The sequence below is a fragment of the Pteropus medius genome, unplaced genomic scaffold, assembly GCF_902729225.1.
Source record: "Pteropus medius unplaced genomic scaffold, Ma_sr-lr_union100, whole genome shotgun sequence".
Taxonomy (NCBI): Eukaryota; Metazoa; Chordata; class Mammalia; order Chiroptera; family Pteropodidae; genus Pteropus; species Pteropus medius.
The window spans coordinates 9,221,513-9,246,829 of record NW_024340699.1 but is presented as its reverse complement, the minus strand read 5'-3'; the positions used below and the strand labels follow the sequence as shown (position 1 = coordinate 9,246,829).

The 25,317-nt window shown below is 46.5% G+C and overlaps 1 protein-coding gene across 1 annotated transcript in view; it reads right to left on the bottom strand.

The window, feature by feature from the left end:
• The window catches only part of DOCK2 (dedicator of cytokinesis 2), a 366,360-nt gene that overhangs the window by 49,677 nt on the left and 291,366 nt on the right, over positions 1 to 25,317 (bottom strand). The window contains exons 30-33 of the mRNA XM_039876355.1: positions 17,052 to 17,130; positions 10,381 to 10,481; positions 10,231 to 10,289; positions 1,234 to 1,382 (exon numbers count right to left, since the gene is read on the bottom strand). Of these exons, the coding sequence (XP_039732289.1) occupies positions 1,234 to 1,382; positions 10,231 to 10,289; positions 10,381 to 10,481; positions 17,052 to 17,130 (388 nt within the window). The remainder of the gene's footprint in view (positions 1 to 1,233; positions 1,383 to 10,230; positions 10,290 to 10,380; positions 10,482 to 17,051; positions 17,131 to 25,317) is intronic.

The window sequence follows — 25,317 nt, the reverse complement described above, 5'->3', positions numbered from 1 at the left end:
CGGTATGTAATAATCACACCTCAGGCAGATAAAATGACATAGGAACAGAGAGCAAAGCACACAGCCTCGGGAAGAGCTTTGTGGGATGAGTAGGAGTTTAGAAGGTGTTGGCAACAAATGTGGCAGAGGAGCAGGAAGAAGGAACACACGAAGGAGGATGATCGCCTAGGTGACGCCATACAGGAAATGACCACAGAATGGGTAAAGTGGGGAGAAGAGATGGGGGAATCAGCTGCAGAGTTCACTGAAGGTCAGAGTCAGGAGGGCCCTGGATGCAGGCTGAAGGGTTTGGACTCTACTGGGAGCGGATTAGAGAACCGAGGAGCAAGGGACGGGTCAGATCCTAGGGAATTTTAGGAAAAGCTGTTCAGAATCTGCTGCCTTTTAAGTACTGGTTTTAAGGAAAATTGTCTGGTGGCAGGATATGGTGTAAGTGAGAGGCAAAAACGCAGGGGGGCGGCGGGGAGCCCAGTCAGAAGTAAAACCAGGGGAGAAGGTGGGGCAGGGAGGACCGAGGGGCGAGCTCTGAGGGGTCCACGAAGGCGACCTTGACAGGACTTAAAGACCAGCCGTCCTACGCCGGGATTAAACCACTGAATGCTGGCGGGAGTCTACTGTGGAAGTGGCTGCTTATCCCACCGTCAGAAACTTCTTGAGTGACTGGGCCCAGAAAATGGTCCTCATCCTTCAAGTCCGATAAGATTTTCAGTGAAAATACTTGGCCAATGCCCTTGGCGTTACACAAGTTGCCCACTCCCTGCACGCTGGGAAAAGCCACCTGTTCCCATGGCAGATCCACAGGTCGCTCCTTAGCGACAGGTCTCTGACTCCATTTGCTGTCACCTTTGAAGCACGGCTGAGCATGATGCATGAGATAATACAGATCTTCCACTTATCCCAGGAGAGAAAGTGCCAGCCAGAGGCGGGTGCAAGATCAGGGCAGGTGGGAGGGGCGGGCCTTTGGACATACCTTGGGGACCTTACACTGTTGAGAAAGGGACTAAGCTGACACACCGCGAGAAAGTGCATTTTAATCTTGGCCTCGGGCAGGAAAGCGTGACAGAATACTGACCAAATCCGATCTGCCAGCTCATTCCGGGCACATGAATAAATGTCCCCATCCTCCCGTCAAGCCTCTGAATGGAGCCCAGGCGGATGGAACGAGGATATCATTATAAGGAAATGGGCTGAGGATTAGGGATGCTGGCATGAGTTTCCAGCCTCGTTTTTTACCTTTTTGAAATCCCCATTCTTTTGATATTCACACAGCATCATGTCGAAGAAGATTGGTATGGTGGCTTTCCGGAGCTCAGCCTCGGGGATGAGTGTCATCTCTAATATAGGTCCCACCATGCCCGGGATGAAGCAGATTTTGTTCTGGCCTGGAAGAGAAGAGGGGCACGTAAAACGGTTTTCACGATGCACAGCTTGGTCCTCCTCAGACCAAGCTTGGGGAACGAAACATGGGAGGCGGAACAGTAAAAACAATAGTCAACACTTGTAACAGTTGTTTACCAGGAGCCAGGCACCATTTTGAACATTTTACATACATTAACTCCTGCAGGAGATGCATGCATCACACCAAACGAGCTCCGTTATTAAGGATAATAACACCGCTGCGTGTAAAGCGCACTGCTGTTTACGAGAGTTTTCACCTGCACGATCTCCTTTGCAAACGGGGCCCTGATGGAATATGTTACCGATGGTAAATCACAGGGATATTTGAAATTGTGCCTGTCTGTGACACAAACTGTGTTTCCGAGAGTTGGAAGACACACTTTTACCAACTGTTTGATGAAACACGAAAGCAGAATTTATTGCTAAGAATCTGCTCTAATAGTATGGTCAGTGGTACAGTGGGGGTTAAAACGTCGCTTTAGGGTCAGATGAACTGCAGCTTCTCATTGCTTCCGCCTCATTTCAAGGCGTTCCTGCGCCCCCTTCCCCTCGTCGCTGGCATCCTAGCCATGCTGGCCTGGCTCCGGTGTCACAAACTCACCTCGCTTCCTGCACTAGCAGGACACTGCTCCTTCGTTGACATTTTCCCCTACTGCACCCCACCACCTCCATGACCACCTGGCTTCCCCTGGATGGGTCCCGCTGGACGGATGTGCTGAGAAAAGCCCACCGCTTGCCCACTCCCCCACCCCAGCTGGGTCGGACACCCCGCGCTTGCTTGTGACCATCTTCCCATCCACCTTTGCAATGATGTCTTTGAGGAATCATTCGATAAACATCTGCCTCCCCCACCGAGGACTGCATGAGAGTAGAGACCATGTCTGTTCTCACCGCTGTATCTGTGGCACTGAGCACAGGACATATTAGATACTCAACGAATGTCTGTGGAATGAGGAAATGATTTTGTCTAGCTCTTACACTCACTCGCTATGTGATCTGAATATATGTCTTATAAAAAGGCAATAGCAGTGCCCACCTGTTGAGAAGACCATGTGAAAATATTCCTGCGTGTACTTAGCACAGAGCCCAGAAGAATCAGTGCCCAGGGGCCCAGGTAGTGTGCCCTACTGGTTAAGAGCACTGATTCTGGAGCTAGAATCAAGAGCCTCCACTATCGGCTAGCTAAATGATAGTGGGCAAGTTAATCTTACCTCCTGGAACCTCCGCGTCCTCATCTGTAACATGGGAGAATAATAATATTTGTTTCATAGGGTCGTTATGAAGAATAAATGACCTATTGTTTACCAAGTGCCTAGAACAGTGCTCGGCACAAAGCATATTTACAATAGTGTTAGCGATTACTGTTGTGATGTTTGGCCCAAATGAGCCACAAAGGGGAGCCTGGCAGAGCAGACTGGTGCAAACTCCTCAGAACACACACATCAGTGTGGCAGAGAAGGGGAAGGAAGAGGGTGCTTAGTGATTTCCTGGGGAGCGAGGGCAAGCACATCCAAGAGACCCTGCCATTGAAGCTGACACCCGGGTGTTTCATCAGCAGCTGCCTCGTTCTCCTCTTGAGTATCAGAGCCGAGAAACCCATCTTGGTTTCCCCCATTGTCAGGACGAACTTGGGTGGTCTCTGCCTGGGGCAGAGAGTTTCTAGGGGCACAGACGCTCAGGTGATATGACATATAGCCTGGCGCTATTGCTTTTGATCAAAGCCGAGAAAAGGAGACAAGCGAGAAGGCAGTAAAAAAAAAAGAATTTTCATCCAGCCTAAATGAGGCTTAATGTCGGAGTAGTTCCCCAGAATTCAGATAAAAAAGGCATCATTCTAGGAATATATTCAGTTAGGGAGAATGAAATGGTGAAGTCAGGCAGAGTTAAATGAAAGATAAAGACACTTTTCTAGGATATCGGCTTCATTATATGATGCATTTGGATTACATTTGAGTCTTGAGTCTTCGCTTTGGGCCAAATAAAAAAAAAATCTTACTTTCTAGGAGGGTTATAGTAATTGCTAATCTAGGTTTTTGATTTTGTCCTTCAAGATCCTTTAAACCCACAGCAGAGTTTTAAAATTCAGAGTCGAGGGCAATAATAAGTAGAAGGTAAATGGGAAACTGTCAGATAAGCCACCATGGAATAGAGAAATTGCTTATGCAACAAAGGCCTTTAGAATACTGGAGGGCATTGGGTGTGATAAGGATATATTTAAGATGGTTTAAAATAAAGAGCAGACAAGCCGCAGACCAGGGACTTCTCAGATACTTGTGACCCGTATTCTTTGCAGTCAGTAGAAGAGATGTTTAGAAAAATCAGGAAGGAGGAGAGATGCTGATCTCTAAACACAGTGTGATCTCAACGGCCTTTACAAAGAAATTTCACTCATTTATATCAGAAATGGAATTTCAGCTCATGGGATTTTATGCTCAGGTAATCTGAATATGTATGTGTGTGGTCTTTATATACATAAATGCACATGTGTGTGCATACACACACAGAATATATTTGTGGCTAATTGAATGCAAACTCATTTGGAAAAAAGATCCTCATTCAAGAGACACACCTGCTACTGTATTTGAAAAAAGGCAAGGAAGGGAATTGTTGAGACGATCTTTTTTATATAATGAAAGCTAAATCTCACTGGGAACAGATATCAATTAGGTTTTTAAAGTGCCAGCAAGCCAGCAGGGTAAATCTAAATGGCGAGTCGCACAGGCTTTGGGAAGGGGTGGTGGTAATGAGGCTCAGAGAAGAGTTGAGGCGTGTGGGTGGGAAGGAGTCCCGTGAGCTCTCTGGCCTCGGGTCTCAGCTGTGCAACGGCCTCATCTGTCACCCGTCTCAGGAGGAGACAGTGAGAATGAATGTGAGGGGTCGGGGGGCCCCAAGACAATGACTTGGCAAAATAGAAAGAAAGGTTAGAAGGAAGGGAGGGAAGGAGAAAGGGGATAATTGTGAGCTGAGCTGAGAACGAAGTTGGTCAAGTAGCTCATATTATGAAATGTGAGACGGAAGGGGCACTCTGGCCGAGAGGATCGGCTTCAGAGGCCGCCCACGTTCCTCGGCTCATGGCCCCTTCTTGCATCTTCAGTGTAGCTTCTAGCAGTGTAGCTTCTTCAAATCTCTCTCTGACTCCCCTGCCTCCTTTTTTTCATGTGTAAGGACCCTGTAAGTAACTGCGTTGGTTCCGCCTAAAGAACCAACGCAGGATGCTCTCACCATCTTCAAGATCCTTAATCATGCCTGAAAAGTCCACTTTGCCATGTGAGGTAAGATATACGCAAGTTCCGGGGATTAGGACCTAGGCGTCTTTGGGGAGTTATTGTTCTGCATACCAGGGCTCAGTATTTGTTGCTAGGCGAATGAATAAATAAATGAATGGATAGATAGATGCCTCTCTAATCCCATTTCCTATTTCTTCCCAGCAGCTTCTCCCCAGCCCTAAGAAGGCATGCTTGCTTAGGCTGGTTGCGATCCTGAAACACCTGCTCTTTCTCCATCTTTCTTTCGGTACTGACAATGGCCACAGGAGTCTAATTCAGGAGCCGTTTACCTGGTGGAGCCATCCTCACTTATCTCCTGTTTGCCTGAACTCCTGAGATTCCATAACGTAGTTTATGTGTTAAAAAGCATAAGCTTGGTTTGCCTTTTAACTCTTATTTTGTTCTACTCTTGGAACTAGATGGTGGCTCTTCCTGGCAGGGCAGGGACTGTGCCTCTCACGTCCCCAACTCTCTCACCCTCCCCCGGAGCTTATGGCCGAGCTGGATACTCCTTAGATGCTTAAAAAATAATGACCTAGTCGCTCTCACAGCTTTGCCAGGAGCTACCCCGCTACAAGCGAGGCCATGATGCCAGCCGCTGGAATTTGTCTTTCTTTTCCACAAAGACCGTTAACACAATAGCCCGATGTTAACCCAAGTGAATGTGGAGTGGTTAAGCGCAAAGTCATTTTGAAAAAATGTGCGTTGATTCACTCCAAGGGGAAACGAATGTTTCTGCTACATTATGATGCTACACTCTCAGAAAAAGTACATTACATTTGGCAACGTCCCAGGATGCAAAAACACAAATGGCATTAACCCTTTAGTGGCAGGTAACTAACTACCTGTGGTCCTTCTCTCCATCAAAACCTCCCTGCACCTACCCGCTCACAAAAGTGCACGTGTGTGCACACACACACACACGCACACACACACACGCACACACACACAGACACACACATACACAGGCACATACACACAGTCGCACACTTAGTCTAGACTTTTCCCTGAAGAATGTGAAATAATCTTCAAGCCTGAGATTATCTTTGCAATTAGCTATCTTATAATCACAGGGTTACTCAAATCTTTCCTGATGAGAAGATGATGATGATACTGATGATCATGGAGATGCCGCCTTGATTGCTTTGGGCATTAAAACAAAATTTGCAAACTTAACACACATTATGATTTACTCATTATCAGTAGTCTTTGAAAAACATAGTAAGTTTGCTATTTCACATCCTTTGAAAGTAACTTGCATATTCTGAAAAAAATTAGTCAGAACATTGGGCATGGGGTCAGGAGACAGGCTTTCTCCTCAGCTGAGTCACTGATTTGTTGTTGACCTTGGGAATGTCCTTGCGCCTCTCTGGGCCTCAGTGACCTCTCCTATAAAGTCAGAGGGTTGACGTAGATGGTGTATCACTTAGGGGTGAAACAGAAATCTGATTACTATGGCTAAACTGAGTAAGTTCTGCTTTAGTTTTCTTCCTTAACGAGAACTCAAAAGACAGTCGGTCAGTCCAGAGCTGCTCCTCCTTCCTTACCATGCGGCCGTCGTCATGGCTGTAAGGTGCTACTGCACATTCCACAGTCTTGTTTTCCAGAAAAAAAGAGCGGGGAGGGCTCTGGGCAAAAAACATGTGTGCTCATTGAATCTGTCCCTTCCCTCTTGATTTAATTGGGGAAAAACTGCTTTCCTGAAGATCAACCAGTTTGCTTCTGCTGATGCTCACCAGACAGAGCTGGGTCACATGACCTAACCTACTACAAAGACATTGTTAATTGAGCAAATTGTGATCACAAAAAAAAATCAGGGTTCAGTTATCCAGGAGGAGGGGAAGAAGGGCTTTTGTGTGAGCACTCAGCCATGTCTGCCAGACGGTTTCTGTTTTACTCTGTCTTGGATGTTCTATGAATTGCACTCTAAAACCTATCAGTATCCAATTCGGCGTCCTCACTACATGGGTCCCTAGTGTATAAAGTGCTTAGTCCTGGTTTGGATCCTGAGGGTTACCTCATTGGCATGCTTGGTAGAAGCCTGCTAATGCCAGCACCTGGTAGAAGGCAGGGCGGGGTGGGGATGGGGAGTCACGCATTCGCTAGGCTGGCCTCCTCTTCCTGTTCTCTTATTCCCGAGGGAGACAGGCAAGAAGCAGCCATGTAACTAATGAGTAACAGGAAAACGCTTTCAGACTGATGATATACTTCCTCTTCCTCAGAGTCCAGGCTAAGAAGTGGGGGAGGGGGGCATGTTTGCAAAAACATCCTTTACTCTGGTTTTCTGCAGTGGACATCTGTGGCTTTGTTTGACCTCTCCATAACTCCATAAATGTTTTCTTTTGGGAAACTCTGCCTCCCTCGATGGATGTAGGCTTGGTGGGAGTGGCAATGGAGAGGTCATCCAAGGGAGGCCAATAGAGCCGTGTCCCCTGGAGACCGGCTCTTCAGGAGAGCGATGAAACAGCCCGAAAGCAAAGCCGCAGCACCTGCCCTGGATGCTGGAGAGGCTCTGGCCCGGTCCTTCACAGCCTGCTTCTCCTTGCCCTTCTCATAAGTGCCTTCTCTGACTAAGGCAGCCACAGCCAGGGTCTTGTTCTTGCAACCCCAAACCCTGAAGAGCATTATCTTTTAATTGCATTAATTCATCCTACAGGTATTTCGCAAACAACAAGGAGTCTGTGATACTTCAGGACGAACACTCAGGCCAGGGTGAATCTGCCTCTAATCCACTACAGGACCTGGTACATACCTCTTCGCCTCTCTGAGCCTCGGTCTCCTCATTGGTAAAACGGTGGGTTGGACCAGAACTGTACTATTGTCCGAAATGCTTCAGGATTTCTCCTCAGAAAATCCTGAGGGTCCACATGATGAGCTCAAGAGTGACTATTATAATAGGCTCTGGGCCCCGAGTCCACTTCAAACAGATCAGCTCAGCTTTCGTCCAACATATGGATTGAGCATGAGATTTTTTTTTTGATTGGTCCTCAGATAAAAATAAATGTTTGAAAAATGCTGGGCAGTATGATCTCTGATGGGCCCTTCCAGCTCAGATAGTCTGAGATAGTCTGTGATTCTCAGCAGGTGGAATATTTGGTGGCATCTTTTCATTCATCAGCATAATTGGGAGTGCAGGAAAGCCTGCCAAAACATTATACCTAAATAAAATCTCTGTGTGCAAATCAACGACAATGAAGGACATTCTACAAAGAGCAGGCTACGTGACAGAACTAGAGAAAACGCACAGATTCCTGCTCTGTAATTCTGGCATTGCCCGGGGCGCATCTGGGAAGGGAAGCCTACCAGGGCTTCCTCTAGCCTTGGCCATTGTGAAGCGAAAAATGCGAACTCGTATGCAAACCAAATCCGGGCCGAGTTTCACTGGGCATATTCAATCTTTTCTAAAAACTTTAAATCACTTATCAATATTCATAAAGTGGAAAATGCAATGAAAAATTCTGTTTCCTGGCTTCTTTCGCAGCACTAGATGTGACAACATCGGCCTCATGTTCTAATAGGACGGCGATCAGTGAAGCCAGACAGTGACTGCCCCTTTCAGCTGGCACGTCTGCTTCACTTTTTTCCAGGCCCCGCCGCTCCTTCCCGTACACCTGCCCCTGAGGCCAGGCGCTGCGACCAGGTAGGCCTGCGCTTGCGTTATACATTTTTGTTTTTTTCCTATTACAGAGTAATGGTAAATGAAACAAAATATTTCTTATACCCTTGTTTTAATCTAAAGTGGAAAAACAAGGATAGAGACAGGCCTGCTTTTCTAGAAAAAGAGGGTAGAGATGATATTTCTTTATGACAGTGGTTTTCAGATAGGGGTAGTGTTGCACATCCCGCCCGCTCCCATCCTCCCACCCCCCCAGGACGTGTGGCAATGTCTAGAGACTTTTTTGGTTGTTACAACTAGGGAGGATGCTGCTGGGAACCAGTGAGTAGAGGTCAGGGATACTATTACATATCCCACAATGCACAGGGCAGCCTCTGCAGTAAAGATTTATCCAACCCCAAATGCTGACGGTCCCCACTTTACGGATTTCTGCTGGTTTAAGGTGCCCCAGCCCCTTGGCTCTTTTACATCATCTGCCTGGGCCTGGCCCTTCAGGCCCCGGTGATACAGGCCTGGCATTGATGATTAAGGGGCCAGAACAGGAAAATCATTTTCTGTCCTGATGGGGCAAGGGTGAAAATGACAAAAATTCTGACATGGGTATGGCCTCTGTGGCTTTAGTGTCTCTCTCAGTTTTCGCTCTTATGATCCTTATAGGCACCCGAGAGACAGTGCTATTTCCCCTCCCACCCAGTGTCACACGGTCCCCTTGCTTTGGACCTCATAGCCTGTAAACAACAGGGCAAGGCCTAAGGCAGAGACGTTTTCTGGGCCTCGTTCCCAGATTCCCCTTCGATCTGGTGAGCCACTTCACAGCCCTCCTGTTCCCAGTGCATGTTCTTAGCCCAAGTCCAGTGCTGCCAGCAAGCACGGACCCAGACTGCTACTCCACACGCTGTGCTGCCCCTGCAAAAATGGCCCTTGCTGGAAAGGGCCAGAAACTGCTATCCGAGAAACAGATGAGGACTGAAGGACACAAAGAGGTCTGGGGAAGCGACAAGCGAGGTCAGGGAGATAATTCAGGTTGAACCCAAGAGCTGAGCACAGTCCCTGCAAGCGTCTTGGCTGAAGCGGCTCAATGTCAAAGCCCATGGCAGAGCAACTCAGCAGCAGAGTGTCAAGGAGGCTCCAAAAACCAGAAGTAAAAGCACCTCATTACTCATTGCTCCTCACTAATCCATCCATCCCCTCGCCCCTTCAGCACATGTTGAGTCAGGCCTCGGGCAAAGTATGTGGCCCCCATCTTTGTGGAAGCAAAACCAACCTCTGGGATTTGTAGCTGTTTGATCTCAAGCAAGCTACTTCCTACGCTAAGTTTTCCGATCAATAAAAAGAAGGGGAAAATTTCCATCTTGCAGGAGGTAATGTGAAGATTAAAAAAGATCTACTTAGCACAGGCCTGACTCAGACTGATTCCATCTCCCTTTCTTCCTCCCACGGGTACCACTCAGCTCTTACATGATTCCTGTAGCTCACCAAGGCAGAGACAGCTGCTGGGGTCACTGTCCGGCTCAAATCAAGTCACAAAAGACCCCTGTCTTTCACAGAACCAATTCTTCCCCATGAGGCTAGACGGTCTTTTATGGATCACAACATCACGTAAGATGCAGGATGCAGAACAGCCCACCGATCACCAGGAGCACACGTGCGATGTGTAAAATCGTGAAGTCTCACAGCTGTCCCGCCCTTCTTCCTTCTTGTAAATTCCAATTTGACATTTTAACCCCCAGGGGCATCAAGCAGAAGCCGATCCACAGCTGTTTGGGGGAGGTGGGTGGGGACGGGCACCCTCTCTTATCAGACACTTATTAAGGACCCGAGGTGCATACAGTGATAAACTGTTATTTCAAGCTCCCACTGCTGAAATCCCTGTAGCCCTCTAACAGATGGTCTTCAAGAAGGAGCTTGGCGGGTGCAGATGTGTCTGTCTGGATGCGTGTGCCTACTCACCAAGCTTGTACCACATATCACGGATGGAGAAGCCAATTAGCCGTCTCATGTCCCCATACCTAGGAAGAACAAAAAAAACGTCTGCTTCAGGCACCATCTCAGAGATTCTCAGGAAACACCCCCTTCAGGAGATCCAAACATGCAACCTACTTATTCAGGATTTTGTTGTATTTGGCGTGCGAGAACTGCTCCAGCTGCAGAGAATCCTGAGTGATAAAAGCCACCGCCAGATGAAAATAGTTATTCCACAGCTGTAAATGAAAGAGTAGAGAACAGTCATGAAGAGGGTCTGAAGTGGGAAGGCATATTAAATGCTGGGTAACGTGAATAATTTATGACGATGGCAGAAGACAGAGGCAGAACCAGCTTAATTCTGTGCACTGCAATTTTCTAACTGGCACTGACTCTGAAATTAACATCCTGGCCAAAGCGAGGACAATGGATACATTTCTCGAGGCGCTGACCGTGTCCCATCTCTGATGACAGGATTTGGGCATAGAGGAGGATTTTAGGGCTGCTTTTCTTTTTGTTTTGCCGCATTCGTTTTTCAAAAGACAAATAACTCACCCCAGCTGGGTGCCCCATGAGCTGGCTCCTCCGCTTCAGCTTAGAGGGTGAGGGCTAAGTGAGGGACGCTCAGCCTCTCTGGGAGTCCTCTTGAATTCCCTCACACCTTCCAATGGCATCCAGCCGCTAAGAGCACAGCATCGGCTTCCCACAGACCCGGGTACAGATACCAGTACTAGCTCTTACTAGCTGGGTTGTCTTTGGCTAGTTCCCTGAACTTTCTTTCTTTCTTTCTTTCTTTTTTTTTTAACCTATGAGAAAAATAACAGTAACTACCATAAAGGATTGTTATAATTGCTGAATGAGATGATATGATCATGAAGGCATCCACTACAGGCTTAGCATGTGCCCAGTGCGCAGTAAACGGAATGGTGGTGCCGGCGGTGGCACTGGTTGAAGAATATTTGTATGCCTTGTCTTTCCAACTGTCTGTCATTTATTTGGATCCCCAATGCCATCCTCAGCACAATGGCTTGCATAAGAGCTGGGCTCCAGAAAAACACTTATTGATCACCATATCGTTAGAGAAATTCTCCAGTTGTTTCGAGAGGTCTCAGATTTTTTTTTTTTATCTCCCTGCACCCAGCCGCCTGGTGGCATGTCTCCTAAGTGCCCAGATCAGCTGGCTCAGAAAAGCCAGAGGGGCTTTTGCAAAATGCATGGCTCCCCTTTCCTGGGGAAGAGGTAAGGTGATTTCTGATTGGGAATTTAATATTTTAAAGTCTAGGACAATAGAAGATTAGAGCTGGAATAAATCGAAGGGTTATCTGATCCAACTTTCTTATTTCACAGATGTAAACAGTGAAATCCAGCCAAAGTCCCATTGCCAGTGGGTGTAACCAGAATTTAGTTATTTTTACTTAAAGCTTAAAAAATTATAACGGTAAAACACACTTGGAAAAAAAAAGTTATTTTCAACCCTACCTTGGATCCTCATCTAATTTCCCAGAAGAAAATCTTAACAATTTCTTGGCTATCTTTCCCCAAATTTTGTATGTATAAACAAACATACGGATAGACATTTTTAACAGTCTGCCGTACTTTGCTGCATTTTCCTCCTGAATCTGCCTTGCGGATGCTCCCATATCGGCGTGCATAGATCTGCTTCCTTCTCCTTCACTGCGTCACGGCATTCTGCTGTAAGGATGTGCTTCCATTCTAACCAGTTCCCTCTTCGTGATATTTAGCCCGACTCCAACTTCTTTCTTCTTTAGCATCGGTGCCGTAATTGACACCCTTGTTTATACATCTTTATCCACGAGAGACTGTAATGCAGTAAACATTCCTAGGGCTGCAACTGTGAAGACAAAGGGTCTATGCAGATTTTGTTGTCTTTTATTCTCTTTGTTGATCGTTTTCATAGATACTGTCAGGTCGCCTTCCAGGATTCCAGTCTCATCACCAGCTCCGTTACCATGAGCAAGGCACCCTACCTCTCAGAGTCTCAGTTTCCTTACCTGGAAAATGAGGTAATAGTATCTGAAAGGGGTAGTTATAAGGACCAAATGAGGAAGTCTCTACCTGGTAAACTCCTACTCAGTCTTGTGATCTCAGTTCAAAAATCACTTCCTGGGACTCAAGCAGACTCACCTGTTATTCACCCTCATTACACCCTGTTCACAGGATTTATGACACATTTTAAGCAGAACTAACTTATTTTCTGTCCCCTCTACTGGATATAAGCATCATGCAGGCAAGTACCTCATATTTTATTCACTTTTGTATATCCGAAATCTAGCATTGCATCTAACACAACCACGCGCTCAAGAAATGCTTGTTGAATGTGTTCATCAATAAGACCCACGCTCTGCGGGCATTGTTGTTAAATCCTTCGGAGAAACTCTGAGATTTGTATTATTATTCTCCCCATTTGAGAGATCAGGAAACTGAGGCCTAGAGGGTTAAATGCCTTGCCTGGGGTCACACGGCTACAGAATGGTGAAAGTGGCATTTAAATCCAAGTTAATCTCACTCCGGCGCTTGCTGTGTTCTTTATCCATTCTGCTTTTCTGCTAAAATTCCTTTTCTTCTCCTTTCTCAGTTTCCTTTAGCCTTAGTTGTTGGTTAAGGTTTTCGCTGGTTCACCTGATGTTTTGCAGTTTTTATAACAGAGAGATCAAGGATTATTGATCCTATAAGATTTTTTCTCAATGGTATCGAATTATTATTTACTCCAAATTCCAACTGAAAAGAAAAACAGTGCCCAGAATATCAGGGTTGCTGAAATGCAACCAGTGTGCCCTCCTCTGAGCTATAAAGGCACAGGCGCTGTGACCATTCTGGGGATGTTATTGATTCTGGGAGAGGAAAATTCCAGTTACGGATCAGGTTAGGGACATCAGGCCAGAAGTCGTCTGGGGCCCTCAAGCTGAAGCAGAAAGTGCCAAAGAAACCATTCCCCGTGCATGTGCCCGTCTTCCTGCCTGGCGGAGCTGTCCCACTGTGAGCCTCCCTCTGGGTGGTGCCGTGGGCCTCGTCAAAGTTTCCATGGATGCTCCCTCTGTGTGTACACTTCTTCTTGTACTTTTTATTTTTTTTTTTTTAAACCATTATTGATTACATTTCCCATTATAAAGAACAAGCCTGCCTTTTCATTTCACAGGGTCTCTAGTACAGGTTCAAAAATAATCCCAAGGTGGTTCGGTCCCAAGAAACTGATTCAGAAATGCCTCAATGCTAAGGCTGGGATTATCAGACACAGAGCCAGTTAGAGTTTTCCAAGTAGAGAGAATGATCTTAGGAGCAATCAGACAGCTGCCTAAGACAGAAACAATTTTCCTGGAGCCAAAGAGCACATCCAAGGTATAACCATGGATTCTGGGGCCAATCAGAGTTTCCAACATGGAAAGTCTAATCCTCTGGCCAATCATCATAGAGCTCTCCATCCCAGGACCAGCAAGGGCTAACAAGGACAGCGCTTCTAGAGCTAAATAGAGTTGTCTCCGAAATTTGAAAGGCACCCCGTTTCTAAGAGACAGTACAGAAGAGTGGAAGAGCTTGGGCTTGCAGACGGGTCTGAATCCCAGCAGCCCCGCCGAGTAGTTAGATGACCTTTAACAAAAAAGTCAACCGCTTTTCTGAAGGCCAGTTTATTTGTAAGTAAAATGGGTATATCCCAAACTCACAGGGTTATGAGAATCACAATGCCCTAAGCAGAAGGCTAATAAAGGCTAATCACCTTCTCCAAAAGCTTGGCTGCTAGAAGATGGATTGACAGCCTACTATTGAGATTCCATATTCTTTGAGGGCAGAGCTGTGTTCTGCTGTGCTTCTGAAATCCTCAAAGCATGTGGCCATAGCCTGGACCCATGAAAACTGCTCTTAAACAAAAATCCTTGCTGGGCTGAACGCTAAATCCTTTCTCGGTCTTCCCTGACCACGCAAATGGATGTGAATGCCAGGGCCCAGCATCCTGAATAGGGCCTGGAAATGCAAATTATTTTAGCCCCAAGCAGAAAACATCATTTTCCTAATTTGTAGGTCTTGTCACCTACAGAGTGGCACCACAGAGCGACTCGCTTTTTGCCCTTTAAGTCATAAAGCCACGGTTCCGGAAAAGGCATCACGGATAATCTCATTGCGCCTGCCCCTCCTCTGGACAGGAGCTGCCAAGGCCGGCTGTGCTTCGTGATGGATGCTGTTCCTGCTGATACTAAATGCACAATTAATGAAACCGTAAGAAGGAAACAAGGCGTGTTCCGGGCAGGGTACAGAGAGCAAATCCGTTCTTGCGTGGGGTAAGGAGAACACGGTGTGAGGCGAACAAAGATAAGGTTGAAAAATGATCCTGGTTCTTGAGTATTTTTCAATAAATATCTAAGAAAGTCTCATTATAAAAAGAGACATTTCATTTTGTAATGTTGGCCACTTCCCTGTTTTACAAAATATTGTAGATGTTATGGCTCTGGTTAGTTGTGGTGACCAGAAAGATGCCTCCCTACTGTCCTGTCTACTGAGAACTGACATGTGAGTTCTCAGACCCGACACATTTAGGACCATCATCATCATCGAAATGATAACAATTAGTATAATTATAATGAGCTAATATTTATTAAATGGCTACTATGTTCCTGGCACTGTTCCAAGAACTTTCTGTGAATTAATTTGTTTAATCCTCTCACCAAACCAACAAGATAGCTACTAGTAGGGTCATAATTTGATGTCAAGGAAACAGGCATACAGAAATCAAGTAATTTGCCTGAAGTCTCACAGCTCATAGGCTCAAACCTTCCATGTATAAAATGCCCAATTTTCTGGGCATCTCTCAGATGCAGATTTTCTTTCAGGAAAACAGAATAAAACCTAAAAGAATGGCCTGAAGGACTGCGGCCAAGCTTCTCTTGGAAGGTCCCCTCCCAGGACCATGGGGCAGAGCCAGAGTCAGGACACCGGGGCGAAGCCGCAGGTGCCGATGCCTGCAGGAGATGAACAAAGCAGCCCGCAGGTTTACAGCCCAAACACCGCCTTGCTGCTGCCCGCTAGGTGAGCTGTTCCAAGCTGTCCGTCCAGAAAAGCAATGGCCTTATTAACTACCCTGAACATACCATAACTGGAGACCACAGGCATCTGGGCCACAGTGGATGGGGATCCAACACTTCTCCCAACCCAAACGGCCAAAGTGACATGTTTTGTTCTCATGTCAAAGATTTGTAACTCTCACCCAGACCCCGCCAGGCAGGGAACCCGATGTGGTATGGAACTCTATGTCTAGCATGTGGATGGGGTGATCTGCGGCCTTTGTGACAGCCACTGTTGTGCCTTAGTCCCAACTCTGTGCTGACGCACTGTGTGACTTCAGGCTATGTACTCATCGCCTTGGACTCTTAACTCCCACATCCTTCCAGCAGAAACGTAACAGTGATAGTAAGTAACGTGTAGGGCAGTTGTAAGGACTGAGGAAGAGAATGCCCGCAGGACGCTTTTCATGGGCTGCGCACGTCTAGGCCGTCAGAAAGGCAGCCACTCTCTTATCGTCATTATCATTATAGTTCCATTGCCTGATTTGAATGCAAGGTAGTGGGAGAGAATCCTATTCAAAGACAATGTTTATTAAATATTTATAGGCTGGCGCTCTCCAGCAGGGGCTCTCATAGCTCTTAGCCTACGAGATCACCTTCTCAAGGAGACCTATTGTGTGTCAGACCTACTGTGTGAGACAAAGTCTTTGCACTCATGTAGCTCATGTTCTGCTGGAGGGAAGAGAGGAAATGTGCATGTAGACACATAAGATAACCTTTAGTGCCCTGAAGAGCCTGCAGCAAGCTAAGTGGTGGTACGTAATGACCGTGAGGCTGAGGGCGGGGCCCTCAGACAGGAGTCAGGTGAGGGAGGCCTCTTTGAGGAAGAACAATTTGAAAGGAAACTGGCCGGACCATACGAGTGAGTTCCCCTGGCAAGCGCCTTGGCACATCCCAGTTCCGGAAAAACCCGATGAAGTAGAAAGGGGGGATGTTGTGAGCATTTTACAGCTGAACCAACTGAGACACAGACACAGTCCAGGCCTTTCCAGAGGTTGCTCAGCTGGCAGAGGCCAAGGCCCAGGTAGGGACCGGACATCCCAGATGGGCAGGCCGAAAATGCCATCACCGCAGTTCACTGGCTACTCCCTGTGCTTGCACTACAGAAATCCTGGGGATCAGGGACTTCATAGGGGTATCCCCTTTGGGGGGCCTTCTCTCATATTTCCAGCCAGAGGTAACAACCTGCACTTTTCCACAGGGTGTCGAAGAATGGGTTCTTCTTGCCTGGGTCTGAAGCAGATACGTCACTCTGCTTGTCCCAGGAAAATGCTTTGAGGCCGCCCTCCCCAGCTCACAGGGCCCCATGTCTTGTCTGAGTACAGAAAGTGACTTCTGGAGGAATCAGGAAGTCACAGAGATGTACTTGAGAGCTTTATTTTTCAGTGTCTATGAGCGGCTGCTTCTCTAGGCTCCAGTGAATAGAACAGTAAGAAAATGTAATCCATTTTTAAAAGGTGGCACCCACTCTGACAATGAATGAATGAAGTAAGTCTCCTCTTTAGCACAAGATCCATTATACAGCCACATTTGCATATGCTGCTCATCTGCTCATTAATGACTATTCAATCAAGGGCCCGGTTCCAAACCCTGAGTAATTCCCTCCCTGCCCACATCCCCCAGAGGAAGCCTCCAGAGACACTGGCAGACCTGTGTGTGCTCTGAGGAACAATCAGCCCAAGATGCCGGAGCAGCCTTGCCGGGGCACCCGAGCCACCTCGGGTGCTTTCTACTCACCTGGAACTCAAAGTTCGTGTGTTCCAGGAACTTCTGATTCATGATTTCTGCAAACTTGTTGATAGCTCTCAGGAAGACCCTGCAAGAGGATAGAAGTTCACCATGCCATCTGAGCATGCTCCCTCAAGGACCCCTCCCCTCCCCCATGCTCCAGACCAAAGATCCCTCAGTGAGGGTCCCAAAAACCCAAGGGAGAGGTCATCTGACCCACCTTAACACCTGCTCACACCGTAGACCTGGGAGCACGTTTGCCTTGCAAGAACACGAGGACCATCTGTTTAACTTCCTTTAGAAAATTTGTATTGTCTTTTGTTTAAACCATTACATGCTTATGGCAGAAAACTCATGCCATCCAGAAAGATAGGAAGAGAAACTGCCCCCTCCTTAAGCAAATGAACAAATCCTACCAAATCCTACCATCCGGGGACCACCATCATCGACATTTTGAAGAACATAATTTCAAAGTTCTCCCTAGATGTATATGTACGAACAATATTTTACAGGTACCATTTTGATAAATGGGGTGAATGATAAATTCTGTTTCATAGCCTGTCTTTTTCACTCAACAATATACTGTGTGTGCCTTTCATGCCAATGAACTCAGATGTACATCATCCCTTTTAATCACTGAAAAGCATTCCAATGTATGGATGCATCACAGTTTATTTAATGAGTCTTTTATTGATAAACCTTTATGTTGTTTCACAGTTTTTATTTGTTACAAGCAGTGTTTCAGTGATTACTCTGTACACTTTGCACCTCATATATATAATACGTCTTCCCCAGTCTTCTCTTCAAAGTGGTAATACTGATCAAATGTTATGCACGTTTAACATTTTGGTACTTGTTGTCAATTGTGTTTCTTCTTAAAAGTCTTCCCATCCATCTCTTCCTCTCGCTCCTCCTGCCAAGCCCTACAGACTGGTCTTGCAGCCTCCTATGTCTTGTCCCCTCCATCTCAAGAGCACCTGACCCTACAGGACAGCTCCAGTCATGTCAATCACCCAGGTCAATGCCCTCCATGATTGGACCCCGATCTTCTTTCCCAGACTCATTTCTCACTATCACCCTGTGCTTCTGGTTGTTTTCTGAGTATATAGCTTTGTTCTTTCTTTGTACAGAATACCCCTCTCCTTCTAATCTCTCTAGGGCAAGGTCTGCTGAATTTTTGTGTCCCCCAAATGATACGCATTGCAACTCGTTCCCCAGCATTCATCACGGTCTAGGATGATTTGTCTGGCTCAGTAATGTGTCTCGTCCACTAGACTATACTTACCTTGAAATCAGAGATTCCTGCCATGATCTCATCTACTCTCCAATCCACATGCCTTTGATTCCCAGGTTTATATATCTTCCTTCCTGGCCGCTCCCTGAGCTCCAGCTTGCATTCCAGCTCTCTGCTAACAGGCATCTCACACATACTCATCAAAAACTCACCTGCCATTACCTGCCCTCTTTCTGTGGTCTTCCCATATAATTAAGGACAACTCCATTCTTCCAGTTGCCCAAGTGGGGAAAAACCTTGGTAGCATCCTTGACTTTTCTCTTTTTCTTACATCCTACCCTCAGCCAATCAGCAAAAACCTCTTAACAATACTTTCAAAACAAATCATCCAGAATTTGCTAGTCACTGATCTGAACCGAGCCACTATCATTTCTCTCCTGGATGCCTATAGTCACCTTCCAACTGCTACATGCCCAACTGTGGCCAAGTCTCCATTGTGTGTGTGTGTGTGTGTGTGTGAGGTATGCATGCGCATACGTTTGTAAAATCTTGGAGATGATCGATCTTACCTGTACCATTGTCTCTAATTTTTTATTAACAATGGACAATCAATAATTTCTCTATTGAGCGGCTGATCCAGGAAGAATACCTATTTAGCCTACCCGAGACTCAATGGGAAGCCAGGAAAGAAAGTGTTTATTTGAAGATGATTGCTTTGGGTAATAACTGGGACTCGATTCTGCTGAGGAACCTCTGAGAGACTATAGAACAGAGGTCCCCAAGATTTTTGGCACCAGGGACCCATGCTTCTGAGAATCTAATGCCTGAGGATCTGAGGTGGAGCTGAGGCTGTGATGCCAGCACTGGGGAGTGGCTGCAAATACAGATGAAGCTTTGCTCACTCACCTGCCACTCACCTCCTGATGTGTGGCCCACTTCCTAACAGGCCATGGACCAGTACCAGTCCGTGGTCCAGGGGTTGGGGACCCCTGGTACAGGATACACCTGCACATCAGAGGTGCCCCTCCCAGATAGTGAGGAAGCTGAGCTCTTTATCCATTAATGCCAGCCCCTCACTGGCTGAAAGTTGCTCTTACATGGACATTAAGCCCCTAGAAATTTTGGCCTGCCCTGCAGGGGAGTTGAGTGCCCTCCTGCAGCCAGAGAAAGCCCAGAGAATGAAATAAGGAGAAAGCCCTCAGGATGCACGGGAAATGCCCACCAAAGCTGCAAGTGTTTTCAGATGGGCCAGGAGTTTGGGCAGGGCACCTATAGCATCTGCTGTATCAGACATTGCTTGTGAGGAACTCAGGGCTAGGTGTTCATTAAACACTTAAATGTTTGTTGAACAAAGAAGGCAATGCATCTGGTATTGAGATCACAAGGTTTGTACACACACGCACACACACGCGCACACGCGCGCGCTCAACTAGAAGTGATTCTGGCCTTGCCACTTCCCCTCTGCATGGGTTTGGGGCTTGTTAATATCACCTTTCATGCCTCGGTTTCCTTGCTTGTGAAACAGCAGCAACGCAACCCCTTTTATAGAGTTGCTGCTGGGTTTAATGACGGACGCAGGGTAAGTGCTGAGCACGGTGCCTGATACATGGTGACGACAGTAACGTGGCAGCTGTGGCCACTTCGGACCCCTCTGGGTCGCCTCGTTCTTCTTCCACAGGCAGGGACTGATGGCGAAATGAGCGGTCAGAGGACAGGGAGCAACCTGAGGCAGGCAGGACCATGTGAAAATAGGAAGTAAAAGTCCCACAAAATCCGGTGCCCTATGTCTGCCAAAAAGTGAGATTTCTTTACTTTTGCTCTTCTGCCATTTGCTAATATGCTTTTGAAGAAGCGTTTACATATTTCCCTTAAAGATGAGTATCTGATTCTCAGATAGACATGCAGTGAGTGGCTGTTATGTTATGTATAAACATTTTGGATTCTAATGCGATGCCAACATGAGGGGTTTGCATGTCCTCAGCAGCAACAAAACTATCAGTAGTTTCAGAAACAGGCATTATTTTGATTGTTGGCCCAAACCTGTCTCCAGCTCTCAAAGGCCAGTGCATTAACCAGAAGCTGATCGGCCGCCTGTGCTGATGGGTGAGACTGGTGGGGCAGACGGGGTGAGGGACAGTGAATCAAGTTTCCTCTCTCTCTCTCTGGATTCTTCCGCAGCCGCCCTCTGGGAATCAGAACATCGCTTAACTTTGGTTTCCCAGGTTTGGTTTTGGAAAAGTAGGTCTTTTGTCTTCTCTTTTTCCTCCTTTTTCTAAAAAAAAAGTAACTGTACTTAAGGCCTAAGCACTAACATGGTGAGGTGGGTTAGAATGAAAATCCTTTCAACTCTTTCTGTTACTTTCAGCAATGAACTTGAATTGTTGAAAACAAAGTTCATGATCAGATCTCACCTGACATTTCCTGCATCTCATCTAGGAAGTGTAGCAGGCTCTTTGAGGGTTGATAATGATCACAGTCACAGTGACCGAGGACAAGGATGTGCCAGGCTCTGTGCTCAGTACTTTGCATGAATTCTTTCTTTTTTTCTTTTTTTAACTCTCACACTAGCTTCCTGAGTTAGATATTGTTTCCATTTTAGAGATGTGAGTTTAGGTAATTTTCCCCCAAACCCAGCCAGTACATGCAGAACCATGATTTAAATAAAGACATCCTCAGTATTTAAGCACCATGCTAGTCTGTCCACAAGGAAATCTCTGTAATCCTGTTCAACGCAAGTTGTAAGCTCACTTTATTAACAGCGACGATGGAAGTATCATAGTTATCATTCATAGACCCTGTGCTAAGTGCTCTGTAGACATTATTTCATTTAATTCTACAAACTGAGGCCGGTGCTATTGTTACATCCACAGAAGAGGAAACTGAGCACTGGAAATATCGAATAATGTCTCCACATTCATACAGCTAAAAAGCAGCAGGGTCCAGACCCAGACTCAGATCTGGCTTTTTCTAAAGCCTTTGCAACTAACCAGAAAGGTATACTGGCTCCCCGAGGCCAGCGTGCATGGTCTTGGGCACTGGGCATGCTCGTGCTCACGCCCACCATGCACGGAGCCCCTTCACACTCTGTCCCCATCAGCCTGCTGCTGCCCACAGCTGAATGGGCGCAGGGCGGACGCTTGACCCAGGAAGTCTTCCACGGAGCGCCAGCAGCCTGCGTGTGATCTTCTGGTTTCACTCAGCCTGGAGGGGGTAGATCAAATCCCTTTAGGTGGTCCAAAAGCAGGACTACCAGGGAGAATGCAGTGAACCTGGGCCCTGAGCGGAAGCCATGAGCAGATGATTCTGTGAGAAAGCAGAAGCCATGTGCAGGAGAAGTCAGCTGCTGTGAGTAGGAGGAAGCTGGCAGGAAGAGAAGCCAACCCCGAGGCCGGTATCCCGAAAACCGCTGCCCACGAAGCCCCACTGCAGCCGCTGGACTGGCTCCCCAGGTTCCTACTTCCCGTGAGGCAGACAAACCCTCGTTACTGGAGTTGGCCAAGAGTGTTTTGTCTCCAGGGTAAGCCTCAACACATCACATGCACTACTAGTCTTTGGGCTGGATGCAGGAGTGGAAGGTGCCCCAGACTCCAGCAGGTGCTGGAACGAGCCTATCATGGGTCACATTCCCACTCTGCCAGTCTTCTGTGCTGTGGCCTGGAGCTGGCTGACTGATCTCAACTGCCCCACAGGGAGGATGAGCCAGAGGTGAAGATGAAATGAGATGCAGTGTATGAAGCCGGTGGCTCAAGCCTCAGCATCTACGAGTCCTCAATAACGTCAGTGGTTCCTGTCCTTAACTGCCTGGCCACTCTGCAGCTCTGAGGCCGGAGGATCCAAGGCTGAAAACACTCCAATGTGACAACCAACCTGCACCCATAGCGCGTGTGACCCAAATGAAGGAGGGAAGAGGACGCGAGCGTGCCTCTTCTGGTGAGAATGCCCCAGGGGGCGGAGGGCCTCTCTGAATCCCACTGGCCTCACTGCTGTGGCTCGTGGCCCGTTCACGGGGTTCTACTCATCCAAACTCGAAGATGGAAATAAAAAAGCTGGCCAGGTGAGGGGAGTTCTTACTCCTCCCCTCGAAGCAGGAGAAATCCATTCTCCCAGACCTTTGGGCTGCTTCTCTCATGACACACAAAAGCTCCAGGCACCAAGATGTTAGAGTGAATCAGCAGATTCCAGCTTCTATCCGGGCACAGCTCACCCCAAGTGCTGCTTGTGTGATCTGGGATTCCAGTTAGGGATGCAGCAGGCTCCCGGAGTCTGGAACCCTGTGACTAGCCGGACGTCAGGATTAGGTGTGCTGTACTGGCTGAAGAACCCACAGGGATTAGAGGAGGAGGGGTCTACGAAACGGAGCAGTGCTGCAGATCAGCACAGGCAGGAGGAAGGGGCAGCATGCCAGCGATTCCCCAGCACACTGATGGAGCTACCAGAGGATCGCTGGGAACTGCTCCGGTCAACTTCCTAAGGTCAACTACTGTGACCCTACCATAAGCCTATTATGTACTTAAGACCATGTTAGACCTTGAAATATGCCACTGATAAAGGTAGACAAGACCCAGCCCAGATTGACCCCTTTTGTCAACTATTTGGGATATTTCCAGACCATAGGGCTGAGAAAATATAAATAATACCTAACACTTACGAAATGCTTGCTATGGGCCAAACATTGTTCTAACAGCTTAATATATAGTACGTCATTTCGTTTTGGTCCTCACACACATTCGTTGTGATAGATACAATTATCAGCCCCATTTACTCGTGAGAAAAACTGAGTCAGAGTGATTAAGTAACTTTGTCCAAGGTCACATAACTGCTAAATGGTGGAGGTGTAATTTGAACCCTGGCAGTGGTAAATCCTAACTTCTCTCGACACTCCGTGTGTTCTGAACTTACTACAGTGACCGCAGCAGTTGGTCATAGCAACCTGGCCATGTTCACTGTCTCACCTACTTAGACTGCCTCTGGGGCCACGGAGTAAATGGGTCTTTTCACTTCTTGGAGTTGTGGATGCCCAGGATGCTCTATAAACGTGTGTTGGTTGATTCTATTTAGAGAGGTTTCAGGAATGTGTATAAATCCCCAAATGGGTTTTCCAATCGAGGTGCAGATGAAAGAGAAAAGAGGTCCTTAGGCATAATTTTGTTAATTTACAATATTAAAAAGCTTGATCATTTCAAAATGAACCACGTCATGTAAATCAGATCTTACTAATTCTGTATCTTACCAAAAAAGAAAAGTGCTCTAACAGACAATATTTCTCGCAGCAGACATGTCACTTTATCTGCAACAACAAACCACACACGACTGAAGAAACAGTCCAATCTGGAAAACGCCATTCCCTCCTCCAACAAGCAGATAGATTACACAGGACCGATACATACATACATAACTCATAAATGGTAAGAGAGAAATCACAAAAACAGATAAATTACAACAATATGTAAATGGGAGAGAAAGAAAGAAAGAAGGAAGGGAGGGAAAAAGTCTTATTATACAGACTAACTAACATATGGAGTTTGCCTTGGCCACACGAATGAATGGCACTTAGGCTGCCATAATTTTGAAAATGGTGATTTAGGGAATACTGATCTGGTGCATGTTCTATTTGTCCAATTTATCTTGAAATCTTTCACTTACCAGCTGCACGATCTTGGGCAAGTTACTTCTTTGGGCCCTTTTCAGTTATCTGACCCAATAAGTATGCAGTTGGCACATTTGTATAATGCACTTAATACAAGCCCCACTGTTTTACAGGATAAAGCAGGAGACATTAAAAACATGGGCTCCGATTGCATGGCTTCTCTGTTTATTATTAGAAGTACAACACTGAGTGAGTTACTCATCTATCCTGTATCTCAGTTTCTTCATATATGAAATATGGATTATAGTAGTTCTACAACATAAAGTTGTTGTAAAGATTAAATAAGCTAATACATGTAAAGCATTCACAGTAGCTATTATAACATTATACAAATTACAAAAACAGTGAGAAAATTTCAAGTGCTCCATAAATATAAGGGATCACAGTGGCCCGAAGATGAAGGAAATCTACCAACTAATCTATGTGCCTATAAGGAGAAAAACACCATCTTTTCTGGTCGACATTAGGCACATGCTCCTCTAGCCCAAGGCTAAGTTTGTTGTCTGCACCTGGAGATGGCAATGCTTCCCATTCGGTGCGTTCAAATGACCAAACAGTCATATGAGATACCAGCATTGTGCGAAGGAGAGTCCAAGAGGTTAAATGACTTCTTAAGAAAGAGAAGGTGGCAGAACTAAGAAGTTTGAAACTCAGGCTGTGTTTCTGAGTCTAAATTAGTTTTTTTCTTTTTTTTTTAATGTTGGGATATAAGCACTTAGCTGATTCTTAAGAGATACACGTCGTTCTGTTTTGGAGACAATGCTTTCTTAGGTCCCTTAGAAAATTATATTCTAATTTGCTAGGTATAAAGAAACAAGGATTATTCTATCACCTCTGGGGGCTTGCCCCCCGCTGAAAGACTAAAGTCCACAGCTAGCTGGGATTTCGGGAGGGGACATTTCTCCAAAGCTCCTCCATGTGTTTCCTCCAAGATGACTGTGTAGACAACTCAAAAGTGGAGGCTGGCCTACTCAGGGCTCCAGCCTCTCTGGGCTCCTGTCTCCCTGACCCTCTATCAGTGGTGGAGGTCTGTGCATTGATTTGCCTATCCATCATCTATTCCTCCTTCTGAAAGTAACACTAAGCTTTTTCTTGAAGAATGATTCCCCTACCTCCCCTTTTGCTCCCAGACCTTGTGGTTTGGGTAGAACTAACCATCGCCCCAGTTCTAAAGGTAGGTCATGTGACAGCATATTTCATTCTCCCGGCCACAGAGGTTTATGACAGGCATGTAGCCCAAGGCAGCCCTTTGAAGATTAACCTGGGGCTTTTGCTGCACCTATTAAAGAAGAGGCTTTTTCTTTCTATTGAGGTCGCAAATCCAACAAGATGTGTACCTGGAACTTCTAGACCCCACTTCCCCCACCACAAAGAGAGCATGTGCCTGAGAATGA